Below are 23,629 nucleotides of genomic sequence, written 5' to 3' on the forward strand. Positions count from 1 at the left end.
CCTTGGGATTCCCCCGGAGGAGCTGGCCCAAGTGGCTGGGGAGAGGGAAGTCTGGGTCTCCCTGCTTAGGCTGCTGCCCCCGCAACCCGACCCCGGATAAGCGGAAGACAATGGATGGATGGATGGATGGATGGATGGATGGAGACATTTTGTACATATTGATTTTAGAAAATGCCCCAAGTAATAAAATCTGGAACACCATTGTTTTTGTATATCCTGTTTTCTTATTTCCATATTTACCCAGACCCGGAAAACGCTAAGATCAAATTACATAGGAACCATGTCTGTGGGAGACCCCAGCAGGGGCAAACCTGCCCTGGTCTAACTCTAGCTGCTGTCCTTGGGACAATGAGTAAGGCTGAGCTTCATAGAAGAGACTGCTTCTGTCTTTCAAAACTAATTTTCTGTGCCTCCACAGAAAATGATTCACACAATAATTCATAAATAGAAAGAAAACTGTTACTGTGTTCATACTGTCTCTGGAGAAACCATTTGATTCACAGCACATGATGCTCTGGCAGGTGTGTGAAGGATCCACACTGAACTGCACACAAAGTGAAGCCGAGACACCCCTTCCTTCTTTTATTGGAAGTTAATGAAACAATAAAGCAGCGAAACTTAGATTGCATTTCTCACAGTCTGAAAACCTGCAGTGATGCTTTAAACTTTATAAGTCTCTATGGAACTTATAAATTTAATCGTTTTTTTAAGGTAAGGGTACGCATATTATTTTTTTAAACAGAATTATAATGTTTCCAGCAGTCAAGCACACACTGGCATTTTAGATATCACTGGTCTCTGCTGGGTTTTTTTTGTATTTCATTTCTGCAGAGGAAAGATGTTTGTAAATGAGCCCTCACATATACTTCAGCAATAATATTTCAGTGAATAAAATCCTACAGTACGCAACAAAAACTAGATAAAGCTGAAATCATCAATCCAACAAACAGACTGAATACCTTCATTGTATGACAGTGAACAATCTGCACCAGCAGCTGTCCCGTTTTGCACACTGAACACTTTTTAAACGACTGTACCATTCATTCAAATTGACATGCATTCAATTTGCAACAATCAATAAGCAGAGGGTTAAATATGCGTTTTAAAGAGGCGCGGCAGTGACTGAGGACAGGATTGATGGTCTCACTCCAGGATGGATGATCACAAGAATGACTGCGAGGAGGCCCTGTTCTCCAAAGGCACATCCTCAGCACTTCGTAGGGCTAATAAGCCCGCTGGTAATGAAGGATCGAGTATCTTTAATGAGGCTGATGGATGAACGGGACATGCTATCCACACGAGTAATTTACAGCCACCCTAAGGCAGAGTGGACTGAGTGAGTAAAAGAGGGGATAGAAAAAAATAGACAAATAAACGAGCAGATATCTATACTAGCAAATTAAAGTGAGAGAAAAAAAATATGATGAGTTCATATTTTGTACAGGTGCTTTTGTTTTAGTTAGGTCTAGCTATAACTTTTTAAAAGTATGAATTGAAAGAATGATTTATGAAGCTGTGCTGTGTGTAGACACTTGTGAGATGTGATAAGAAGGTGTGGAAGGATTCCAGTCTTACAGAACCATCTGGTTTGCACATTTTTGGCTAGCATAGAAACCAGTAAGAAGCAAAGACGGCAGATTATATTTCCCATGGCACTGGGACTCTTTCCAATACGGATTTGTGATTAATAAATATCCAGTTGATTCACAAACATGACAATGTATATAATCAAGTTGTTTTTATTTTTTATAAAGGGATTAATAATAATTTGAAACCAACGTAAATTAAGTAAAGTGTGGATTATCCTAAAGAAATTTTACTATTTTTGTGTTATATGGATCACAGATCTTAAAGACAAAAAGCATGAATGGGTTAGCTTCAAGTTGTAGGTAGGGCCGTAGCTACCACTGAGGACACCGAGGTCCGGACCTCAGTATTTTTCTGCTGTGTATATTATAAAATAATTAATCAAAACAATGCTTTTGAACAGCATGGTTCTCTGCATAGCTCCACCAGTTTCCTGTAGGAGGCGCTGCAACTGTGTGCAGCTGCAGCCAAACTCAATGTCTACGAAGAAGAGTGCAGCTTTGCTACCTTACTGCTAAAATAAAGACCAGAAGAAGAAGAGCGCCACTTACGGTGAAACACAACCGAGGTAACTTGCTGAAAACATTCTTCAATTCCACGAAGCTGAAGTTGGTTTCCGATTCGGAAAATGGCTAAAGGGCAATTCCACGTAATTTTTCACTCCCTTCGGCATCTTCAATTTACTCTAGTTAAAAAACTACAACACTTAGACACTTCAAACCTGGAGCAGATTATTCTGCACTCATTGCAGAACATTTTAAACCAAGTGTGTGATCTGTGAAACCTTCATCTAATGTGTGAAACCTCAATAAAGGGGGATTTTGCACTTTTTTTTTTTACATCCGGACCACACTAGAACTGGTCCAGCTCCAAAACTACAACACCTCACTGGTATTTGATAAAAAGGTAAAATCTCTGCTAAAATCTTGTGTTTTGAATCAACATTCATATAAACTAATTCATGTCATTTCAGTGAGTCATCATGGTTGTGCCCTGAGTCCTCTGTTGCTTCAGACGAGGCTGATCCCCATGGATTTACACACACACACAAATACATGTCATATACACATTCAAGTCACTTGTTTTAAATAAATGCTCCTATTTTAATGAAGTTTTGGTCTTCATTGTAACTGATGTGCAGGGGGAGAATGAGTGGTTGACCTCAGTACTTTTTAAAGTCTGGCTACAGCCCTGGTTGTATGACCAATTAAAAATGATCTATGATTCCACTAAAATGAAAAATGTATTTCTCTGTTGGTTAGTGACTTTACTGTGTGGCCCAATCATTTCCCCTTACAAACCTCCTTGTATCAGTCACTTCAAGCTCAGATTTTTTTTGTCCCTGCTTGTTGACTAATTGAAACAGATCAAAGCCTTAATTAGGCCAAATACTCCTAAAGCTCTGGTATTTACACTTCCACATTTGGACTACAGCCAGTAAGATAAAGAGTGAGGCGTACAGACAAGAGCCAAGATGACCGCTCTATTCAGCACTTCTCACAGTATGATTCAAATCTACTCTCTTTAAATAACACCTTTTTATCAAATAGGCATGGAGACTGCTGGGCTGTATTGTGTTCCTTTCTACAGTCCTTTTCTAAGTGCCTTTTAAATTGTCAGAGTGACTGCAGCTATTATTGCTTCCACAGAGATGGATTTTTTTTATCAGTTATACAACACAAAACCACAGAATCCTGGTGAGAATAGGACAGTGGTTGTGCTTTTTGTACAACAACAATTATGACAGCCTTAAAAAGATATTGAATCTTTTACTAATTAAACATCAAAACAGCGCAGCAAGTCATATTCAAATAAGCAGGAAACTCCACTGAGATCTTTGTGAAAAGATGTTAAATAAGTGCTGAATCATTGTCGCATTTACACTTTTCTTCTCCTTCAGACTGACAGTGGTCTCATTGGAATTACTGACATGATAAAATTGCACATAACAAATAAGCTACTGTTTAGTGTGTTCTCTTTGAAACTGTTATATTAAATACTCACCTGAGACAGGTGCTGTCAGTGAGATGTTTCTGACTGAGAAAGTGGATCTCCCATCTCAAAGATTCTGTCATTGCTCTAGCATCCCTTATCTGCCTATCCAGGTCTGCGGTTAGGAAAAGGAAATCAAATACTGAATGACATATTTCAAACAAAACATACGAGAGGTGAACTGTTGCTGAGGAAGCTGAGAATATGGCACAAAGTTTGAATTATATATGAGGTTTAAGGGAAAGAATGCAGACTCAACATAAGAAAAAAAAAAAAAAAAATTATAACGAAGAAAATACAAAATGATGACGTGGCAGCAAAACGCAAGGAAACTAAGACAGAGGATAGCAAGGAAAAACAAGAAGCAACACTGACTATGGCATGAGACCAACAATGAACCACCGAAGAGGAGATGACAGAGACGTAATATAAAGACTGAGATGGGCTACGGACGGGACTGACAGGTAATGGAGAAAAGGTGAAGTGGGTGTGGCAGGCAGAGGGGAAGTGAGTGATGAGGGAAAACCACACAAGAAAACATTACAAGGAACAAGTTTAAACACAACGTTCACAAGAGCAACTAAATCATGAAAACCAAGCACAGCAGAAAACAAAAAAAAATTCAAATCACAGATCCTGACATTATAACTTCTGTAAAATTTGACTTTCTGAGGGGGTTTTGTTTGTATCAGTACTATCACATACTTGCCAACATTTGGGAATGTCAATGTGGGACAACATAGCGTGAACCCCTCCAGAATGAGTGCTTTCACACATTAAGCCGCCAAAGTCACTAGATTTGTCGCTAGAAAAAGCTAGAGGGATCTGAAAACTCCCTAAATATAGCGTTAAAGTGACAAAAAGACTGTGTGCGTGGTTTTTTTTGCGTGAGAAATACAAACTGTGGCGTGTGAGGGCCAAATGCGGGACTTTTGGCTGTCCTGCACAGGGTGATGTGGGACACGGGACAGGGGGGGGCTAAATGTGGGGCGGTTGACAAGTATGCTATCAAGTCAACAGCACCCATCATTTGACTCACAGCTTTTGCACTAGGGATGCAAGAGGGCATAAAATGTCTGGTAAATTTACAGAAGCTATCCATGGTAAGTGAAACTGAGGAATTTTGGAAATATTTCAGATTGGAAACTTTCAGTGTGAATTAACTAGAAATAAACTGTATCTAAACAAAACTAGAAACATGTTGTTTTGTCATAAGCAAATAATGGGTGTGGCCGAAAGTTTATAAAATTCACAAATTTTATGACCTAATTTGCAAATAATGACACTGAAGATGACATCACCCTGTCACAACCATCTTGGATCACAACTTTTAGAGAACAATGAATTTTGTACATTTTACAGTGAACTTTTTGCACTCATGCTAAAAATGACGAATTTCATTCACTCAACTCTGAATCAAACTATTCACATGTTATTTGATCATTAATTTGGCTTTTTGGCATGCTACCAACGTGGAAAAAAGAACAAATTTCAGTAAATTGCATTTCACAACAGAACTATTTAAAACAGAACAAAATATTTTATATGTTACTATGTTCGTTTGTCCCTACTTGTCCACGTGACACAGTTTGCACTTTTTTATTGTCTGGGAGAGCAACGAAATGTTGTTGTTTTAGTAAAGATTATGCTAAAATATATTTTCCCCAACTATATTTAAAATGTCTGTTAAGGGCCAACATTCAATATTTTAAATTAGAGTATAGGTCCTGTTTATGTCCAATTATTTCTTTTTAATTCCCTTTAAATTTTCTACTTTCTATGTGTTTTACTGGCTTTCTAGTACATGGTCTGTTACCTAACTCTGTACTATCTGTCATACTGGTACCCACTATTAAGGACAAGATTAGCTCTTTGGAGAATTACTGACCCATAGCTTTAGCTAGTAGTTTATCAAAAGTTTTAGAAAGAATCCTATTCAATAGGCTGGAAGAGGAATAGTCTTGACCTCTGATAATCAATTTGGTTTTAAACCCAAACATGGCACAGACGTGTATTTTTGTACTAAAGGAGATTTTAGACTTGTATAACTTGCATAACACTACAGTATTTATGTGTTTTATTGATGCCTCTAAAGCATTTGATCGTGTGAACCATCAAAAATTGTTCTGCAAGTCAGAAAGCAGAGGTGTACCTAAATATCTAATTAGAATTCTTGTCTACTGGTATGGGCAGCAATCAATGTATGTCAAATGGAGTAATACAATGTCTGACTCATTTAATGTTGGTAAGGGAGTCAGGCAGGGAAGTATAGTATCCCCTTACCTTTTTAACATCTATATGGAAGAACTATCAAAGCGTCTGAATTGTTGTAAAACAGGCTGTGTAGTTGGTGACCGCATAATCAATCACAGAATGTATGCAGATGATTTGGTAATCTTATGCCCATACAGTGCTGGCCTTCAACAATTAAAGTAAGAAAGTAAAAGTAAAGAAAAGTAATATGATTGTTAGAAGTAGGCAGATACGCATCTGGTAACCCCTGACTTCTTTTTAACCGGTACTGTTCTCAATATATGCAATGAATTTAAATATTTGGGACATTACATAAATGATGACCTGTCTGATGATCGTGACATCCATAGGCAGTATCGTATGATGTATGCACGAGTTAATATTCTTATCATAAAGTTTAGTATGTGCTCATCCTCTGTGAAGATACCTCTTTTTAAAGCTTTTTGTACTTCACTATATACTGCCCATCTGTGGTGACGATACAAAAAAAGTAGCCTGCAGAAACTTTATGTGGCATACAATGATGGCATGAGGCTACTACTCAAAGTGCCTAGATGGAGTAGTGCCAGCAACATGTTTGTACATGATGCTGTTCCCACATGTACAGCTGTGCTCAGGAATCTTATGTACAAATGCATGTGTAGATTATCTGTGTCGTGCAATAATATAATTGCAATTTTAGTAAATCCTGCTTTTAGTACAGTGAGATTTTCATCAAGATTGTGGAATCATTGGCGTCATCATTTATTTGTGACTCAGTGAATGATATGTCATGTTTATTCTTATTTTTCTCTTATTTTACCTTTTCACTATGGACCGTTTTTGTGTCTGGAATAAAGATATGATTGATGATATTTATACACCAATATTTTGCAATTCTAGTTCTTACATAATTTCTATTTTGAAATTCCACAGTTTTCTAGACTCAAATTTTCAGATTTTGTCTTGGTTTCTGGGTCACTATTTTACATCAAACTACCTGTAAATCTGCAGTAGTTTATCAAGTTTTTACACTGAAGTTTCTGTAGTAAACCAGTCACCTACTACTGTAGAGATGGGTTTTTTTCCTTATAAATGGTTCTGTTTTATGTTAATATTTAGGACAAGTTTACATGTAAGGCTTTTTGCCAAGACAAAATAATTTCTGATCAGAATTTTATAAATCCCTATCATCCTTGCAAGGAAATCTAAATAAAAAACTCAAATAATTAAGTATCCATACATGAGCCTGTACTGTATGTTTGCCATCTAAACATTAAATAACATTAAAAAGACATTAAAAGTTGTTGTATTTTCACTGACAACATTATAAATATTATAGATAAATTGTCCCACAACAAGGAATTTATCTGCATTCCCCGTTTCTATTTCTGAAAGTTAAAAGTAGAAAAAAGTGATATAAAAAAAAAGATATATATATATATATATATATATATATATATATATATATATATATATATATCGATATAGATATATATATATATATATATATATATATTTTTTTTTTAATAATGCAACCTAAGTTTCATTCTAGAGTTTCACACTCAAGTTCTCTAGCATTGGCTCATTGTAAAGAAATAAGAAATCTGATGCAATTTGTATTCTGGTGTGATCAAGATTTTCACTTTTTCAAGCTGAAATTAGACACGAGCTCTAAAATACTCATTTGTGCACAATCCACTGCAAAGTACTGACCTTCAATAAGACCTAATCTTGTAAATATTGCTGAAAATGAACACCCTGGATTTACTTTATGCTTTAAAAAATAATCTAAAGTGTCTCGTTCACACCAGTTTAGTCTCCTGTGTTTAATCTGCATTTATACTGAGCAGTCAGGGAGTATGAGTCAAAGAGCAAAAGCTTGACATAATGCTCCAAAAAAAGTTTTTATACCATAAACAAGCTCCAGTTTAACCAACTCAGAGAGCCAGACACTAACAGTTTAACATCAATATTTGCCTTCAAGGCTTACTTTTTTTTGCAAGCAAGAGCAGTGTTAACATCAAACAGTGAAGATGTAATAAACAAATTAATTAGGTTATTAGACACTTTAGAATTACAAAAAACGGACAAATTTCGTAGATTAGCATATGCTCCTGCTGAACTTGTGTTGACCTTTCTGTATGTTGTCCAGGCCCTGAAGCTCAAGCAGGAGTTTCTTCTTTTCCTCCTCTGCAGAGTTCATGTGGATGTTTCTATACCTCATCAGCTCAATTTCTGATTTTTAGAGTGAGAAAAAGATAAATGTTAAGTAAATATTAGACACTCTGAAATTGATGTTGGACAGCTTAAAAAACAGTTCAATAAAATATTGATCTTTTAAAAGTACCATAGAGTGATTGTTGGAGTTAATTCTGTAACCAAAGAAGGCCAAACAGAATCAATAACACAAAAACACTTTAATTTTTCATTGTTGATATGAGTTTTATCCCCTAATACAGTTCATATCCAATTATATATCATGCATCTAAAAACTACTATTGCATTGTATAAACCAGTGTCACAGCTGCAATTGTTATATTATTTCATATATTAATTTATCAATCACTTAAAGGGGAAATGAAAAGTGTTCTGAAGCTAACATAAATCAAAAGAAAGGTGCTTCTTTTCAGAGTCTCACATTTTTAAAAAATCACACAAATTTTAAATTAATAATTAGAGATTGAAAGAAGTACTAGGGTCTCCAGCATTTTCCATGATCACTCAGAAGTGTGATGTATTGAGAGCCAAACTAAGGAACGCAAACAAGGCAGTTAATAGCAAATAGTAGAACAGATGAAAGAATTCAGTTCATTGCAATTAATTGTTTAAAACGACCCAAAACTACAACTGGCGTTTCATTTTTGAGCTTCCCGAAGGACAAGAAAGATTGATGTATATGGTTTGTTAAGCTACAGGGTGAAAAAAACCCAAAGTCCGGTGACCTGGGTGACTGTGCAGTTAACGTTCTAACAAACTTTCAGTAGGAGAACTGCTGCCTCTCGCTGTCTGGACCGCCACCCACCTCCTCCTTGTCCATCCGCCACCCGCCACCTATCCCTGTCCAGACTGCCATCTCTCGCTGTCAGGCAAGCCACCCACCGCCTCTCTGTCCAATCGGTGTCTTTCGCTGTCCGGACCGGTGCCACTTCTTCTGCTTTCGTTTTCACTGACATATAATCCGGCAGTAACTTCAGTGTTCTACAGGGGTCTGCCACAGACACTAACACTGACGGACACTGGCCACGACACTGACTACGTCACCAACCAAGGATGGTAACACTGCCAACACAATCACCCCACTTTGGGATTTTGACACAAAAACTCTAAAAACAAGTCATTCATGTTTTAAAACAGAAATGGGCCACTGGAATTTTTTACGGTAGTTTTTCAACTAAAAAACATGAAAACTCATTTTTATATTTTATTTAATTTCCCCCTTCAATACCATTCTTACTGAAATCAGAGTTGTGACTCATTTAGTGAGAAATATGCTTGAAAATATCTGCACTTGTGGTTTGTTTACTACCACATACTTTATCTAATTCAAGTTTTTTAGAGAATAAAATTGATTCAAATTACAAGTCTTGGCCATGTCTGCATAATAAAATCACTATCACCTCTAATAACAAGACAAAAGATTGATGACCTTTGTGTAAAGCTTCCACCTCCGTCTTCAGGGCCAGAAGCTCGGTGTGCGTTCGACTCTCAAACACTGCTGCTCTGTTTTCTGGAAGACTGAAGTCACTGTTGAACGTTGAGATCTCCTGAAAGAAGTTTCCTTCTTCTTCTTTAGACTCCCTCCTTATAGTGGCCTGATGTGAAAAGGACAGGTGTGTGAAATGCTCAATTTGCTCTGAATATACATTATGTAGAAGAAACTGTTCTTCTGACATACAAGTCATTTTTTTCAGATGGATAATTCATACTGAGACTTTACATATGCTTTTTTCTGTAAATGAAAGGATTTTTTTTGTGTTTGGATTTTTTTCTCAAACACAACATCCCGGTGCATTTCAAACCCAAAAGGACTCTCAGACAGAGGCTGGTTCACTCTAAGGACAAAACATCCAAACACAAACTGAGCGGTGTGGTGAATGTAGTTCAGTGCAGCAAGAAATGTTCAGACCTGTATATTAGAGAAACTAGACAGCCTCTTCACAGGTGCAAAGCTCAACACAGGAGAGCTATGTGCAGTCGTCACAAAGTTGATAGCTGTTCTGTGCATGCTCAAGTAGATCAACAACAGAAATAACATGTAGCAGCAACCCAGTCTTTCTGTAGGTCCAAACAAACGTCCGTGTATTTACCATTTTGGATGTAACCACTTCATGCTTGAGAGAATGGTGCCTGGGCGTGTTAGCGCCAACAAGTGACCAGGCATGGAAACTACAGCAGACTCAACAAGCACAGCAGCACCATGTTAATGTGTATTTAATGTGGCTTTAAATATTGTGGGGCTGTCATGGTTGACACATCTCTTCAATGTTGCATGAAGACTGAAACAACACCTGTGGAGTGGCATATCAGGGTGGTGGTTCCCATTTTATAAATGGGGACTGGAGAGTGTGCTCCCACTATTAAGGGATCACACTTCTCAGCATCCAGTGTTATAGGGAAGGTTCCCATCGATTGTTGAATCTTGGACTGTCCATCTCAGATTTTTGTTCTGGTTGTACAACAGGGGCTTAGATCTTTACCCTTATGGAGTTGCTAAGGTGGTCATGAGAGTTTGATTCTGCAGTCTTCATGTGTTTTGTGGATCTGGAAAAGGCTTATGACTATGTTTCCTGAGGCATTCTGTAGGTCAAAGTCAAGCTCATTCTGACTCGGCTGTCCCTTCTTTCTGATACTGTTTGTGGTGTTCATGGACAGTATTTCAAGGCACAGGCCTGGAGAAGAGGGTGTTTGGTTTAGGAACCTCAGTCTCAGAAGATGTGAATCTGGTTGAGAACTATGACCTCAGACTTAGAGGAGCTGGCTCTCATCCCTACTGTTTCACACTCAGCTGTGAACCGTCCCAGTGCACACTGAAGGTCGTGACCTAAAAATGCCGAAAGAACCACATCATCTGCAAAAAGCAAAGAGGAGACCCTGAGGTTCCTAAACCAGACACACTCGTCACCACGACTGTGCCTTAAAGCTGAACTGAAATCAAATCTGAAAAATTGACATTTCATGTATGTTATTTAGTCAAACACATACACAACATTGCAGCGACGCATTTTTTGACCTAAAAATTAAATAAACTGTTTTAAGCGTTTCAGTCAATAATTTCCAAAGTGGGTAATTTGTGGGGCAAAGTTCATGACGAGCGCTGTGCCATGGCAGGCCAAGAACGCCACTACTGTCCGGTTGTGTACTAGTGGAAATGTAAGAAAAAGCCTTTTTTGGACACAAAGAAATGCTGGAAGACTTTATGGGAGTAATGGATATACAACCATAACAGTATGAACCTGAACCAGCGGCTGGATCTCCAGAATCAGATAAGAAAACTCAGAAAACTCTTCAAATTCGGATTCTGATGATCACCAGGACCGTCATGGCCGACAAAACAACGTGCATAACAACTGAGTTGGGAATGTGGAACAGCGAGATCCGATTACTTCCAGACCATTGCCATGACATCAGTATACAACACTGAAAATTAACATAAAGAAGGCAGGAGAAAGCAAACCAGTAATGTACCCATAGCTCCTCTCCTTCTCTGTGGCAATGTCCTCCTCCACATTTGACTTTCTTTCAAAATTAAAAATAGTTAGAACTGCTGCTGGCAAAAGGTCCTATTTTTTGGCATAAAGTCAGCCCACTGCATTAATGAGGGTCCGAGCGGTGTTCCCTTTAATGCGATTCAAACCCAAGTTCTGATAGCAATTTCCACATTGGAGTTTATGGGTCCAAATCCGAGAAAGGTTTTTATCTTTCGGGAAGCCAAAAAAATGAAACTCCAGTGGCATTTTCTGGCCAGTTTGAACGATTAATTCCAACGAACTGAACTATATTGTACCAGTATCCATCCACTCACAGAGGAATCACTGAACGTCAGTGGTACAGCAGATGATCACAGAAAAAGCCGAAAACACCCGAGTGGTTTCTTCAATATTAAGAATTATCAAAAAATATACTATTTTTTTATTTTTAATTTAAAATTTCTACAAAAAACATATTTTATGGCTATGTTTTCAATAATGTTGGCTTCAAAACAGATTTCAGTTTCAGATCTTGTCCACCACAAACAGGATAGGAGAGAAGGGAAAGCCTTGCAAAATCCAACATGCACTGAGAACAAGCTTGACTTTGTGCTAAGAATGACACAGCTCCTGCTTTGGTTATACAGGGATCAGAATGCCCTCAAAAGCAACCGAGCCACCCCATACTCCCACAGTACCCCCTACAGTGTGCCTTGGGGAACACGGTCATAAGCCTTCTCCAGATCTACAAAACACATGTAGACTAGAGAGTCAAACTCCCATGACCCTCTTTGCAACCCTGCAAGTGTGAATATCTAAGCCACTGTTACGCCTGGATCTAAGGTTCCAATCGGTCCGCGCCTCCCTTCCAACACCCTAGAGTAAACTTTTCCAGGGAGGCTGAGAAGTGTCCACAGGTGTTGTCCCAGTCCTCCATGCAACATTGAGGAGATGCATCAACCATGACAGCCCTCAACATCCAGAGCCTTCAGCAATTCAGAGCAAATCTCGTCCACCTGTGGCGCCCTGCAACTGGGGAGCTTTTTGACTATCTTGGTGACCTCTCCCATGGTAATGGACTCGTCTTCCCCTGAGTACCCAGACTCTTCAAAGGTGGACAAGTTGCCAGGATTAGGGAGATCCTCGAAGTGCTCCCTCCACCGCTCAACAAATATTCCCAATCAAGGTCAGCAGTTCCCCACTCAGACCAAGTACGCTTTCCCTTTCTGAGTCATTGAACGGCTTATCAGAACCTCCTTGAGGCCAAGTGAAGTTCCTTCTCAATGACCTCTCTGAATTTTTCTAATGCCTGAGTTTTTGCATCCACAACCACAGAAGCTGTAGTCCTTCTGGACACCAACTGTCAGCAGCTTAGGGAGTCCTCAAGGATAGCCAAGCCCTAAAGGCCTCCTAGTTCAGCTTGTTGGCCTCCATCACCGCTGGTAACCACCAGCAGGTTGTCCGGTTGCCACCGCGACAAGCACAAATTACCTTCAGACCACAGCTCCTGGAAGCCACATATGCAACAGAACCCTTGAACATAGCCCATTCGAACTTCATGTCACTTACCTCCCCCAGGACATGGGAAAAACTCTCTTGGAGGTGTGATTTGAAGATTCACGGGCAAACATTCCCAGTTCACCCTCACTACTCTTTTGCATTTACCAGGTCTGTCCAGCAGCCTCCCCTGGCACCAGCTGGTGATCAATTGACAGCTCTTCCTCTCTCTTTACTTGAGTATCCAAAATATAAGGCTGGAGGTCTGATGGCACAATTATGAAATTGATCACTGATCTTTGACCTAAGGTGACCTGGTACCAAGTACACTTATGAACCACTATGTACGAATATGGTGTTCGTTATGGACAGCCTATACCTAGCACAGAAGTCCAATAACAGAACACCACTCGGGTTCAGGTCAGGAAGGACATTCCTCCAAATAACCCCTTTCATGAGCACTGAAGTCACCCAGGAGAACAAAGAATAACCAGACAGCAACCCTTCCAGGACCATATCTCCAAGAAGGACGGGAAATCAGAACTGCTTATTAGTGCATAAGCACAAACAACAGTGAGAACCTTCCCTCCTGCAGCTCAAAGCTACAGAGAAGTGACCCTCTCATTCAACGGGGAAAACTCCTGGTGAACTCCCTGCAACCCATCAAGGATTAAGTGGTAGAAGATGTATGGATGATTATTAATAATATTTCATGTTTAGTTTTAATTTGTGCAATTGGATATCTCTCTCTTTGTTGCCAATATGTTTACAGATATTTGTGTTATATGTCATATTTTCTACAGAAATGTTTATGTATTTCATGTATACTTACTAAATGTTTAATCATGTTGATTTCATATGAAACTATATTTAAAAAGCTAGGAATTGGGCAAGCAGTGACCTGTCTCTGCTGCTGGGGTACCTATGAGCTCATGGCTTGATTCGTGGCATCATCTGAGTGGTGAGATTGTTGGGAAGTGAGTGTTTGTATATTCCCTTTTCTTGTGAGAAACTGTATTTTTTTTTCCTGCTGCTATTAGAAAACTCCATGAACTTGCTGTTTTTTCATTTTCATCATGGATGCACTATTCCTGCCTAATAAAATTACTAAAAGCATTTTAAAGTAAAATATTCATGACACATTAATTAATAAAGGCAATGAACAAAGTTTCTGTGAGGCATTGCTACTACACACATTTTGACAATCACTTGTGTTAGATTAAATAAAACTGGCAAAAACACAAGGAGTAAAGAGTGGTGCTCGATAGGGAGCTGGCTAATTTGTACGCAAAGGAAAATTTGTGCTTGATACTGATAAGTATTTTTGTTCACCATTCAGATTTGGAAATAATTGTTTTCAGACATTAAAATTCAGAGGTTCCAACGTATAGAATTACTGTGTTAAATTTTAGTGTCTTTGTAATCAGAAATAAAAAAGTGGTTTATAGTAGTCTATCAACAATGTATATCATTGTGCTGCTTTCAAGACATAATTTTTATATAATTACAGAGTCAACAACAATGCATTACACTGTGGTTGAAATCAACATATGTGATCATGTGCACTCATTACAGCTCAATGACTTGAACTTGAAATGTAAGCTGGTTCGTTTTCATCTGTACAAGCTGGAAAACAGGCTTTATTTGTCATTCATTATGCCTGAGACACGAGACTTCAAAATTTGTTCCTTGGACTAGTCTAAAATAAATTAAATTCAATTAAATAAGGAATAAATAAAAGTTTCATAATTAAAAACAAAGTCCAAAGGGCACTTTAAGGAACTAAGTTTATCTTAAGTTTATCTGTCTAAGTGAATAAGGGTAAATAGTTCATGAACTGGATGGGTGGGTCCCATCATAATGTTTTTTGTTTTGGTTCTGCATCTGCTGAAATAAATATCCTCTTGTGAAGTGAGGCTTTTTATGGTCATTTTTTGAGCTCATCTAAGCACTCTTTGCAGGTTCTTCTTGTCAGCCTGTAGGCAGTTTCCAAACCAGACTCAAGGTTTCCCCCAGTGTAATATAAGCCTGGCGGCCCGCCAGGCTTTCTCTACCCTGCCGACAGGCTAAGCTCCACTTGTTTCTTGCAAAATACATCATTTTTTTACACGTTTTTTTTTCAACCTGTATCAACTTGACACGTATATCACCGTGCAAGGGTACGCGTGCCAACAGTGAAGCAATCGTGCTGTCCCGGCCCCTGCGCGGGACACCTGTGGTTGTGCACCTCCCAATTATTGTAACCTGGATTCAAGTTCTGAGACTGGCCCTACATACATCTCCCTGAGCTCCTGTCAGCGCAACCGTCTTCCCGCAAGACCAGTCTGCCCAGCTTTATGCAAGCTGCCATGAGTCCAGCCTCACTGGAGAGGAATCTCCAGCTTTCCAATCCGACCTCAGCCCATCTCACTTCGCTGAAGTCTCCTCGGATTTAAGTAAGACGGCTCCTTATTACCTAATAGCATTCCCCCATACAATCCGATCTCACCTTAAAATTTACCTTTCAGCAAACCTGTTCCTCACTGTATCAACCTCACATATTTACTCTTAAATAAAAGTTTTTATCCAAGTTAAAAAAATAGACTTTAAAATATTATCATTATATCAACCATTATGTTAGCTGTTGAAATGCTTTCTCTTAGAGGAAAGTCTATTTATGTTTAAATGGTCTATTGGGTTATACATCACTGACCGACTTACAGATTGTTAGTTTACTCAAATTTCCTGTCATAGTTATACCAGTCATACTACTCTGTTATAGTTATACCAACCTTGCTATTAGCTAGAGTTACTTGACTGTTGTTTTTATTTCTGTATTTGATTCTGTTGTTGTTTCTGTGTTGTAAAGCACTTTGGATGGCCTTGCTGATAAAAAGTGCTATATAAATAAATTTCACTTCACTTCACGACTATCTAGCTAACCCATTTCGTTTCTTGTTTGTCAAATAAACATAATTCATCTGCTTTCGGTCTCCTGGGTTTCTCTGCAGGGGGGTCAGAAATATTAACAAAGCCAAGACAAGTATATCCACAGGCATAAAGTAAGACCTAAATGGAAAGAATTATTAGTTTGTTATTGTGGCTAAAAAGATATCCATTTATTATTGTTTTAAAGTTTCTACAAATGTGTTTTGTTTTGAAAAGGGGGCGATGTCATTGACAGAACACTGTTACTTTTGTTTACAGTATATGTTTACATTTTATGGCAGCAGGACTCTTTACGGCAGAATCGTCTGGTGTACGCGGGAAAACTGTGCTGGGCTGATGTTAAGGGGATACTGTTGTGGCTCCAGTGTGTTGCAAGTTACCAGCCATCAATAAAGCTGAGTTATAAAAGACAACATAATGCTTGTTCATTCTACATGGGGAGTTTGAGTCTCCTGTACAGCTTGAATTCTATTTGACAGGTATGATTTCATCCAATAAAGAGCAGCATTTGAAAAGTTAAAATTAGACAGTTTTCCAAGCAACAGTTCATGGTTAATGGTGTCAAAGGCTCTCTTCAAATCAAAGAATACGGCCCCAACATGACTACCATTGTCTAATAGACTTATGTTTTCTAAAAAGTAACAGGAGGCTGTCTCAGTAGAGTGACGCTGGCAAAATCCTAATTGCATTGAGTGCAGAGGGGTTTGATTGTCATTAAGGTGTTCTATTAATTGCATTAACACTCATTTCTCTGCCACCTTTGAGACAATAGGCAGAATGCTGATTGGCCGGTAGTTATCAGGTTTAGTTTTGTCACCAGCCTTAAAAACGGGGGTGATTTTGGCCATTTTTCAGCTAGTTAGCACACAACATTCTTTAATAGAAAGATTTATCAATTGTGCAATTGGACCTGCCGGAGCCTTTTTGTTAAACTTTAGTAGGTTACTGTCTAAACCAAATATATCCTTAGCTTTAGAGTTTTTCAATTTCAAAATGATCTTCACAACCTCAGAAACAGTTACTGTCTTTATTCTGAACACTGGTCTGCCAGGATGTGGGGATTCAATGGGAATGTCAGGACATTTAAAATTCTTCATTAAATGTTCAATAGTGTATAAAAAAATGATCAAATGTACTCAAAATGACATCCCTATTATCACACAATGTGCCATTCATCTGGGGCTGTATGTCAGTGTTTTTTATAGTTTTATTTAGACCCAACAGTTTATTGATATTCTCCCATATCAACTTTCCATTAGCTCTATCTATCATGTTAATAAAGAAATCTGCTTTGGTCTTACGTATCTGGTTAACTACTTTTCTCGTCAATGAATTGAACATCTGATGGTTACTGGTGAGCCTCGTTTTGAAGAATCTTTTTCGAACTCTGTTCCTCTCTTTCATTAAGTTCTGGATATCATTGTTCATCCATAGTAGTGTTTATTTTACACTGTTTTATTTGCACTGTTTTAGTAAACATATTAAGAATTGCCTTATTTTTTGTTCTAAAAATGTTGCTACTGCTGTCTTCAATTGTATTATTTGTTAATATGTTAGACCAATTAAGCTGCTGCAAAGAGTATTTTAAATCGTCTTCTGCACTTCTAGGAATTATGTTCACCTTATTAATCCTACACACTCCAGCAACCTGTTTCCCATTAACTTTCCTGCTGCATAAAATTAAATTATGGTCAGAGAGCCTAGATATAAGATTAAAGGTTTTACTGATCCTACCAGGTTATTCATAAATATTAGGTCAATTGTTGTTTTAGATATAGACGCTACTCTTGTTGGGCTTTGTACAGTATGATTTGGGTAAGATTGATGTTATCTGTAACTTGCTTTAATTTTTTTCTTTGTTTATTGTCCCAGTAAATGTTAAAATCATCTAAACCTTCCCTACAGAGATTACAGTTATGTAAAATAGTCTTAGGTTCATCATAAAACACATCTTTATGAAGGTGAGAGCCATGGGATGATATGCATTTGTTTCTTTTGCAGCTAAATGTTTCAGGACTGGGACAACAGTGAAAGTCCTAAAGCCAACAAGCACCACATCATGATACAGAGATACAGAGATTTTTAAAAAGTCTGTCAGTTCCAGTGAGTTCCTGAGCCCACCATCTTAGAACTTGACATGACAGTATGATTTCCTGGATACTCTGTAAACGACTTCCTTCAGTGACTTTTATAAATGCTATAAGGAACCAGCTACTTTACTCAGACTTGTTCTGATTCGGATTTTCTTCAGTGGAGCTGGTTGGGTAAACCATGCAATAAATTTTAAGTAACTGCTGCAGATGTCTGTTCTCACAAGCAAGCCCTTCACAATTTGTCATAAAACATTTTAGGCTGCAGTACATATAATATGATCAAGGTGTCCATTAGATATGTTAGAAATAACTAATATGATCTGAGATGTAAATTTAGGATCCAACTCACTATATGGTCCCCAAGGTGGCTCTTCTGACAGAGCAGCTCATCAGTTTGTTTCAACATCTGCTCCTCACATTTCTTTGTCAGAGCACACTGCAGCCTCATGGTGGACAACTGCTGAGCCTGGAGCACAAACAGATGATTGGAAGGTCAGGGCTCATCATCTGACAGACACATGTTCATGGACTAAAATGACAGATATGGTAATCATCCCCGAGGAGTGAAAGGACAGCTGGCACAATCCTAAATAGCATACCAGCACACAGCATACCACACAATACAGACATGCCAGTAACTAAAACTCCAACATGAAAAGCATAATTTAGTTTTTGGACTTCATTTTAAAGACAGTAGGTTTTTTTTTTAATTTATTGGCTTATATAATATACTTGCTTAGTTCACTGTCACTTTAGCCTGTGTAATTATACATTATTGCCTTCCCAAAGAAAGAAAAATGCCAAATTATGAAAAGAGGTAATGCCTTGCCTCAGGCATGTCTTTCAATTCAGCTTTTAGTGTCTTGCCTAAGCTTTCAGGGATGAAGTAAGTTTATTGGTTCCCATGTGGCAGTGGAAAAGCACAGAGCATTTTCAGTAAGCAAAATCAGCATCTTAAGTTTTCTAAACAGTGTAATTACAGCTCTCAAAAACTGTAAGGCCTTGCACCATGAGAGCTGTAAACACACTGCAAAGTAAACATGCCGCATCTATCTGAAAGATGTAAACAATTTCAATATTCTATCCTCGGGAGAAAGAAACAACATCACTGCTGGGTGTTTTTGTGCAGATAATGCACAGACTGAAATGGTGTTTCTCTATATTCAGCATCCTATTTTAATTAAACCTGGTAATTTGCTCTTTTTTCCACTTTAACAATGAAAGTTTTGGCTTTCCTTGAAGGAATGCATGTTGCCTGCTGCCTTTTTTGCCGGAGTTTTAAACTTAGATCATCTTATGATGAGAAATAATGGAGTTGTAGCCATTTTGGTCAAACCATGAAAATAAAATTATGAGCAATGTTGTGATATTTCAAGATTACACATGATTTGTTAGCACTTGTAGTATGTGTGCCGAATGACTGTCTGTTGCAACCATGCAAACGTTTTGCTATATACCCGTAATCTTCACAGAGGTGTAGTCATTTTTGTGTAGGATATACTTAGTTGTGGTGGTCATCTTGAATTGGGTTGACCCCAAACATTAATTAGCCGTAAATGCACATCCAATGATTACTTTCTGAAAGTTTCATTAAAATCTGTTAAGTGGTTTATGAGATTTCTTGCTAACAGAAAAAAGGGTCCATCCTAGAATTATGCCCCCTCACTTGATTGTGACAATCAATCCACTATCATATATATATATATATATATATATATATATATATATATATATATATATATATATATATATGTGTATGTGTCTTTTAAATACACTATATTACCAAAAGTCTCCCTTTACACACATATGAACTTGAGTAACTTCCCATTCTTAATCCATAGGGCTTAATATGATGTTGGCCCACCCTTTGCACTGCAGGTACAACAGCTTTAACTCTTCTGGGACAGCTTTCAAGGTTTCCGAGTGTTTATGGGAATTTTTGACCATTCTTCCAGAAGCTCATCTGTGAGGTCAGACACTGATGTTGGATCACAGTCTCTGCTCTAATTCATCCCAAAGTTGTTGTATCGGGTTCAGGTCAGGATTATATGCAGAAAAGTCAAGTTCTTCCACACCAAATAGTACATCCAAGTCTTTATAAACCTTTTCTTTGACATGTTGTAACAAGACGTGGCCATCCCCAAACTATTTCCATAAAAGCTGGGAACATAAAATTGTCCAAAATGTCTTGGTACGCTGAAGAATTAAGAGTTCCTTTAACTGGAACTAAGTGGCCGAGCTTAACTCATGAGAAACAACCCCACATCATAATCCCCCCTCCACCAAACTTTATACTTGGAACAATGCAGTCAGACAAGTACCTTTCTCCTGGAAACCGCCAAACCCAGACTCATCCATCAGATTGCCAGATAGGGAAGCATGATTTATCACTCCAGAGAATGCGTCTCCACTGCTGTAGCGTCCAGTGGTGGCATGTTTTACTCCACTGCATCCAATGCTTTGCAATGAACTTAGTGATGTATGGCTGCAGCTGCAGCTGCAGCTGCTCAGCCATGGGAACCCATTCCATGAAGCTCTCTACACACTGTTTTTGAGCTAATCTGAAGGCCAAATGATGTTTGGATATCTGTAGATATTGACTCTGCAGAACGTTGGCGACCTCTGTGCACTATTCGCTTCAGCATCTGCTGAGCTCACTTTGTGATTTTACATGGCCTACCACTTTGTGGCTGAGTTGCTGTTGTTCCTAATTGCTTCCACTTTGTTATAATACCACTAACAGTTTACTGGAATATTTATTACCAGGGAAATTTCACGACTGGTCTTATTGCACAGGTGGCATCCTATCACAGTTCCACGCTGGAATTCACTGAGCTCCTGAGAGCGACCCATTCTTTCATGAATGTTTGTAAAAACAGTCCGCATGCCTAAGTGTTTCATTTACACTTGTGGCCATGGCAGTGATTGGAAAACCTGAAGTCAAATATTTGGATGGGTGAGTAAATACTTTTGGCAATATAATGTATATTACAGTCATCAGCACTCGCCCAGCAGTGATTCTGATTGGCTCCTTGTGCTTAACGTTTATCCAGTCAACATTCCTCATGAGTCATGCGTCATCTGATCCCCTATAACTGAACCTATCAGAAAAAGTAGAGATAGTCATGATGTCTAGTGGTTAATGCAGTTTATATGAATCATCTGTAACTTTCAGTTAGTGACACTGACACTGAGTAGTTTTGATGCTGAGAGCAAGTTTATGAGAAGTGGCGGCTATAAAGAATAAAGTGGTATAGTGGTACACTAACATTTAAAAGAACTAAGTACCAGAGAGTACCAGCCCACTTTGAGGACTGGCTCTAAGTATGTGTTGAGAAGATGCACAGCTATGACTACACCAAGTTTTAGCACGATATCTGTAAAACTGGCTGAGTTATAGCCATTTTTGTTTTTTAACATTAGTTGGCTCTGGCAGCCATCTTGAATTGTGTTAATTATAAAAGTTAATCAATTAAAAATATCAACCTAGGGATTTCTTTCTGAAACTTTCATTAAAATTTGTTCAGTCGTTCATGAGACACTTCAGCAAGAAAAATACAGAGTTGATCATAATACTTAAAAGACCAAACTTTAAACAAAGATCTTACACGATCAGTTACCACTCAAGAGTTCAGGTTGGGGGTCAATCTCAGCTAACTTCACAGGACATTTTAGCTCAAAATTTGTAAAATTGACAGTTATAGCCATTTTTGTGTTTCTTAAGGTTGCTTATAGATAGATAGATAGATAGATAGATAGATAGATAGATAGATAGATAGATAGATAGATAGATAGATAGATAGATAGATAGATAGATAGATAGATAGATAGATAGATAGATAGATAGATAGATAGATAGATAGATAGATAGATAGATAGATAGATAGATAGATAGATGTGTTGATAATTTTATTCTGCGTATTTAAGTATTTGTGCATTCATTACATTATATTGTGCAATTGTGTCTGTGATGTCTGGAGGGACACCTATAATTAAAATGATAATCCATCAGCATAAGCTTAATAAATTTAAATACTTTGTTGTGAATTTGACAAGAAATATAATACTACCCGTGTGGGACCTGTTTGAAGCTGAAGCAGCACAGCATAATAATGACATTTGTACAGGAAATAAAGAGGTGTATATTGGCATCTTGATGATCTGATTTGCCTTTTGATTTAAAACAGTCAATCTCCACCATTAGTTTAGTCAGCAATTGATCCCAAGTGCCACTGTAAAATCAATGGCTAATTTCCACCGGATAACATTAGTGAAACCTCTCAGCATGTGAGAGATATGATGTTAAAAAAAAGAAGCTTTTTGACGTCAAAAATACTGCCATCTTCTTCCAGTACTTATCGTCGATGGCAGAGTTTGTGTGTTCATGTATCCGCACTGTTAGCAAAATATCTCATGAATCACAGAAAAGATTTTAATACAACTTTTCGAAAGTAATCATTGGATGTACATCTACCACTGATTACTTTTTGGCACCAACCCCATTCAAGGTGGTTGACTACACCCAACTGACCGTAAAAACACAAACACTGCTGTAACTCAGTCAATTTTACAGATTGAGCTAAAACTTGGTGAGGTTGTAGCTAAGACTGATCCCTAACATATAGTCTGAGTGCTAACAGATTGGGAAAGTTTTGTTTAAAATGTTGCCATTAATATTTTAGAGTAAACTCTGTCTGTCTGTTGGCAAAATATCTCATGAACCACTGGAGAGATTTAAATGAAACAGTCAAGAAAAAAAATTGAAAATGCATTAATGACTGACTAACTTTTGGAACCAACCAAATTCGAGATTGCAACACAGCCAACTCCCCTTAGAAAACACAAAAACATTGTCTAATCAGAATTTGTGACATATGGAGGACCGAAACTAACATAATCAAAAATAAAAGTAGAAATAGATATATTTTGTTTTGCCTTTTCCTTATAAAAGCGTTTGTTCTTTTGTCATTTCCTCGTCTCCTCTTTTTACTCTTTTACTTTTTACCATGTGCATTTCTGCCTAAATATGCAAATGAGGAGGCTGTCTTCTTGGTCCAGCTCCTCTCCTATTGGTCAATAACCAGGAAGGAGCAGGATCCATGTGCAGATCGTTGTTCATGCCTGCGCTTTCGGCTGTTTCAGGAGAACGTCTAATTAGAGAGGAAGTGAAGTCGTAGCACAGATGTCTCAGACAGCTGTAGAAGAGTTAAGGCACGTTGCTAGCTTAGCTGAAAGTAAGACAGTCAGTGATGACTATTTATTGTATCCCTTTCCAAAGCACCAGAGCGCAAAGGAGGCGTGATTTAATATTGATCAATTTTCAGCCCAACACCGTCCGTCCTTCTTTCAAATGGTGTCAGTTCAAGTACGCCCTTACCCCCACCTAGTGCTGGTCGATATGGAAAAAATCCTATATCAAGATATGGATAATTTTATATCACGATAACGATATATATCACAATATACCCCAATTACGTACGTTGTCAGTTATTCTCTGAAAAATATGAAAAAAATAATCTAATTTCTTACCTTTTTCAAGCTTTATTTTGAAGTGACATTTAACTGAACTTTCACAAATGAGATCTGCTGCATTTTAGTGCAGCAATATAT

The 23,629-nt window shown here is 38.0% G+C and overlaps 1 protein-coding gene across 1 annotated transcript in view; it reads right to left on the reverse strand.

Annotated features, from left to right (window-relative positions):
* The window catches only part of ccdc172 (coiled-coil domain containing 172), a 32,706-nt gene that overhangs the window by 6,012 nt on the left and 3,065 nt on the right, over positions 1–23,629 (reverse strand). Inside the window, exons 3-6 of the mRNA XM_017436016.3 lie at positions 18,369–18,485; positions 9,461–9,626; positions 7,948–8,049; positions 3,592–3,694 (exon numbers count right to left, since the gene is read on the reverse strand). Coding sequence (XP_017291505.1) covers positions 3,592–3,694; positions 7,948–8,049; positions 9,461–9,626; positions 18,369–18,485 — 488 coding nt within the window. The remainder of the gene's footprint in view (positions 1–3,591; positions 3,695–7,947; positions 8,050–9,460; positions 9,627–18,368; positions 18,486–23,629) is intronic.

Source organism: Kryptolebias marmoratus, linkage group LG22 (assembly GCF_001649575.2).
Source record: "Kryptolebias marmoratus isolate JLee-2015 linkage group LG22, ASM164957v2, whole genome shotgun sequence".
Taxonomy (NCBI): Eukaryota; Metazoa; Chordata; class Actinopteri; order Cyprinodontiformes; family Rivulidae; genus Kryptolebias; species Kryptolebias marmoratus.